General features: G+C 36.7%; 1 protein-coding gene and 1 non-coding gene across 2 annotated transcripts; both read left to right on the top strand.

The window, feature by feature from the left end:
* The first annotated feature begins 1,483 nt into the window (after nt 1-1,483).
* Nucleotides 1,484-1,556, top strand: CBG28284. Its single transcript has one exon. It is a non-coding gene (tRNA).
* Nucleotides 1,557-3,175: 1,619 nt separating this feature from the next.
* CBG26724 lies at nt 3,176-3,906 on the top strand (the record flags this gene model as incomplete). Its single annotated transcript, XM_045238537.1, has 2 exons — nt 3,176-3,298; nt 3,832-3,906. The coding sequence occupies 2 exons, from the start codon at nt 3,176-3,178 to the stop codon at nt 3,904-3,906; spliced, it is 198 nt and encodes a 65-aa protein (XP_045100720.1).
* Nucleotides 3,907-4,126: the final 220 nt, after the last annotated feature.

Here is a 4,126-nt window from a genome sequence, read left to right as displayed (position 1 = left end):
AAAACGACGGCCAGTAGACCGGCAGATCTGATATCATCGCCACTGTGGTGGAATTTGGAAAATAATTCAAAACTGTGTTTTAGCGTAATTAGGGACTACCGTAAAACCTCTAATAGAACGACACCCGGATCGTCCACTTTGATCCTATATATCTCATTTTCTGTGAAAGATATCAGAAAGTGGTTAACTAGTAAAATGTTTATCAGGTTATCAACAACATTTTACTAGTTAGCCACTTTTTGATATCTTTCACAGAAAATGAGATATATAGGATCAAAGTGGACGATCCGGGTGTCGTTCTATTAGAGGTTTTACGGTAGTCCCTAATTACGCTAAAACACAGTTTTGAATTATTTTCCAAAAACTGGTTTCCAGCCATCATTTTAATTCAAAAACCAATGTTCTAGCACTTCTAGAACCCGAGATACAGCCGTTAGAGGAGACGCAGACAGTTAGAGTGTCTCGTCGTCTGCGTCTCTAGCCCCCGAAACTTCAAATGGCTGTATTTCGGCTCCCAATAGTCCTAGAAAAATGATTTTAGGACCAAAATCTTTAGTTTTTAATGCTCTTTCTTTAAATACTAAAATTTTTCAAAAATTCTTCTAGCACTTGGTAGATAATGATCGGAATTCAAACATCTAGTTTCCAGCCATTATTTCAGATTAAAAACCAATCTTCTAGCGTTTCTAGAAGCCGAGATACAGCCCTTAGAAGAGACGCAGATAGTTAGAGTGTCTCGTCGTCTGCGTCTCTAGCCCCCGAAACTTCAAATGACTGTATCTCGGCGCCCAGCCGGCCTAGAAATGTGATTTTGGTACCAATTTGTTTTGTTTTGAATTCAATTATTTAAAACGCTAAAATAAAGAATTTTCCAAAAAAAATTTTTTCAGAATTTTTAATTTTTAAAAAGTCAAAAATTGAGAATACTTCTAGAACTTAACACATGGAAAATTTATATATTGATCCAATTCCTTTTAGCCAAAATTTTCCAGTAATAAAGCCCCAATTTAAATGGGCCATTTGATACTGGGGGCCACTACCAAGAGTCGTAAGAGTATCCTGCCTGGGTTTTATATGTATTTGTGTATCCACTACTTCACACACACATTGGATCCCGAAATGTTATGTGTAAAGTGGAGGATCCACCCTCCGTAGTATGTAGTATACCCACTTTCTTAGAAACCTCACAATTCTATTCTTCTTCCTTCCTCTTTTATGAAATTGTATCTTTTCTGAGCTTTGAGTTATTATAGAATAAGATTTAAAATTTCAGGGTGGTCCGGGGAGCTCTCAGATTTCATTTTATATTATTCTTGTTTGTAGTTTTATACTTCTTTATTTTGAAATGTTTCAAAAAAAATTATTCCCAAAAATTGAAAAACTAACCCGTGAGAAAATGTGTCTTAGCGTCTCCCTGCCTCTCCCCCTCCTCCCATATTTCCCTCTCCCTCCTATACGCCTTTCACTCCTTTCCCTCTCAGCGGCTTCCGTGGAGCAATAAGCAGCGCGTTCGGCTGTTAACCGAAAGGTTGGTGGTTCGAGCCCACCCGGGAGCGAAACTTTTTGTTTCTTTTTTTTGCGTTTTTTGTTTTTCTCTGGGTTTCTAACATCTAGTTCAACTTTTTTTCTTGAATTTTCATGATCTAGCATCTCTTTTTGCACCAAAAATTTGGCTTTTGACTCTTCTTTGCAAATAAAAATAAAAGGACAAGGAACAATATGCAAATTAGGATGTGACAAAACGTTTTGTCACTTCCCTCCTTCGATTCTTTGTGCTTATGCAAAAACGGACCCCCTAGGGGATTTACAAGTCAAGGGACATAGACCCAGAAGCAGGGGAGGTCCTTTTCTAGAAATTAATTCATGGGGCAGCGTGGCGCTCTTACATTCTTGTACTTTCAGCTTAATTATCTCGGTTCCTATGAGAGATTTCAACAATTTGTCAACTAATAAAATATTGATATCGTTATGATAAACATTTTATCAGTTGACCACTTTTTGATATCTTTTAAAGGGACCGAGATAATTGAGTAGAAAGGGAATGTGTGGGTGGGCTTCTATTATACACAGGCAAATTTAAAAGCTTCCTGTTCTCTGGAATTTTAGATTTCTGGTATGATTTTTATACCAAAATACTCCTTATTTTATAAGCTACAAGAATATATAAGCTTTATTTAGTGATTTTGATTTTTAAAGGCAGAGGAGAAAATTTGAAGGTACTACCCCCTTTCAACTTTTGAGCTAAAAATTAAGCAGATTTCAAGCTCCCTGTTCTCCCTGAAATCCTGAATTTTTAAAAAAAATTTCTATACCAAAATACTCCTCATTTCATAATCTACAAAAATATATAACTTTCATTAAGAAATTCTGAATTTTGCGAGATACTTTCGACCTCGAGAACTATGAAAACTACGGCTCTTTTCTAGTTTAGAGGTCCCAAAAAAAATTAAAGGTCCCAAAAAAGTTTAGAGGTCCCAAGAAAAAATAGAGGTCCAAAATACGAAAAACGCGCAGATGTTGGAATAATGTACTAGTATTTGAACTGTGCGAGTAGTTTGAGTTTTAGGGTCTTACAGGATGACATGACTACTCCTAACAATTTTAGCTCCAATTCTCTCGCATCTTGCCGATGAACACAATTTACATATGAGGAAAATTTGGGCAATACAGTAATCACTCCGTGATTATGCTGTTTCTCAGGCTTAGATAATTGCCAGAAAATATGCATTCCTAAGCCTATTAGAAGTATAAAATATATCATCAACAATTATTTTGCTATAAGACCTCAAAACTTTAAATTCTTACACAATTCAAATTTTAGTACATTATTCCGGTATCTGTGCATTTTTAAGTTTTGGACCACTATTTTTTCTTGGGACCTCTAATTTTTTTTCGGACCTCTATTCTTTTTTGGGACCTCTAAACTAGAAAAGAGCCAAAACTACTACCCACACCTAAAAATTGTACATTTTTAAAACTTTCTGTTCTCCCCGAAATTCTGAATATTTTGGTATGATTTTCATACAAAAATACTCCTTATTTCATAATCTACAAGAATAGGCCGCGGCCAACCGCGGCCCTCTTTTTTCACGCCTCATGAATTCGTCTCCCGTTTCCTCCTTATGTTCGTTTTGTCACAGCTTACACACATTCGAGCAGATGGTTGGCACTGTTTATGACTTTAGGCCGTCTGGCTCTTCCGCTTCTTTTGCAAAATCTTTTTTCTCTCTCTCTCTCTCTCTTTTCCTGCAAAATCCCCCCCCCCCCCCCAAAAGCGGCTGGTCAAGAAAAAGGAGGAGCCGAAAACAACGAACATCTCGGAGCAAAATTTCGTTAGATTTCCATTTTGTTGTTGTTGTTCAAATCGGCCCGGGGCGGCCAAGACGACGACTTTTTGATCTTGCCACTTTTTTTTTATATAGAAAATCTTGAAATTTGTAGAATTTTGGATTTCCAAGGAGAACAGAAAGCTTCAAAATTGCCCAAATTTTAATTTTGAATAATTATTTTTTTTTTTTTTTTAAATTTCAATTTTCATTAAATTTGATCAAGTTAAGGCTTAAATTGATGGAAACTTTAAGCTCTATTTGAATTTTTTATAAAAACCATTTAAACATTTCAGGGTTTCCTGGAGAACAGGGAGCTTGAAAGTTGACTAATTTTTTGAATTTCCTCCGATTAATCGGGGTATTAAAGGTGGGGGGGGGGACATGAAAAAAATAATGTTCTCGAAATTCCGTTCAAAGATGCCCCTCGAGGAGTTGAACTTGTGAGGGCGATGATTGAGGGTGCGGCGCCGCTACCGACTGAGCCACGCGGGCAAAGAGAAAGCGCACGCCCGATTGCATACATAAAGGCGAGGACGACAGCTGTACGCAGAGTGACATTAAGCGTTGTACACCGTGACGGTAGAATGCATACTCTAGCTACAAAAAAACTACGAAAAATCTCCTGTCCCCCCACCTTTAAGGTCCAGATACGAAATACAAAGAAAAACACGGTTTTATACAAAAATAATATTTATTATTCCGTATAATTAATAAAGAACAACAATATCACCAAAAGATACTTTAGACAAAACTCTAAACTGACTTAAATCGTCCAAACTGACACAACTAGCTGTTCA

The sequence above is a fragment of the Caenorhabditis briggsae genome (assembly GCF_000004555.2).
Source record: "Caenorhabditis briggsae complete genome, chrV, whole genome shotgun sequence".
NCBI classification, from domain to species: domain Eukaryota; kingdom Metazoa; phylum Nematoda; class Chromadorea; order Rhabditida; family Rhabditidae; genus Caenorhabditis; species Caenorhabditis briggsae.
Note: the sequence above shows the minus strand (reverse complement) of the source record. Positions and strands in the feature narration are given on the sequence as shown.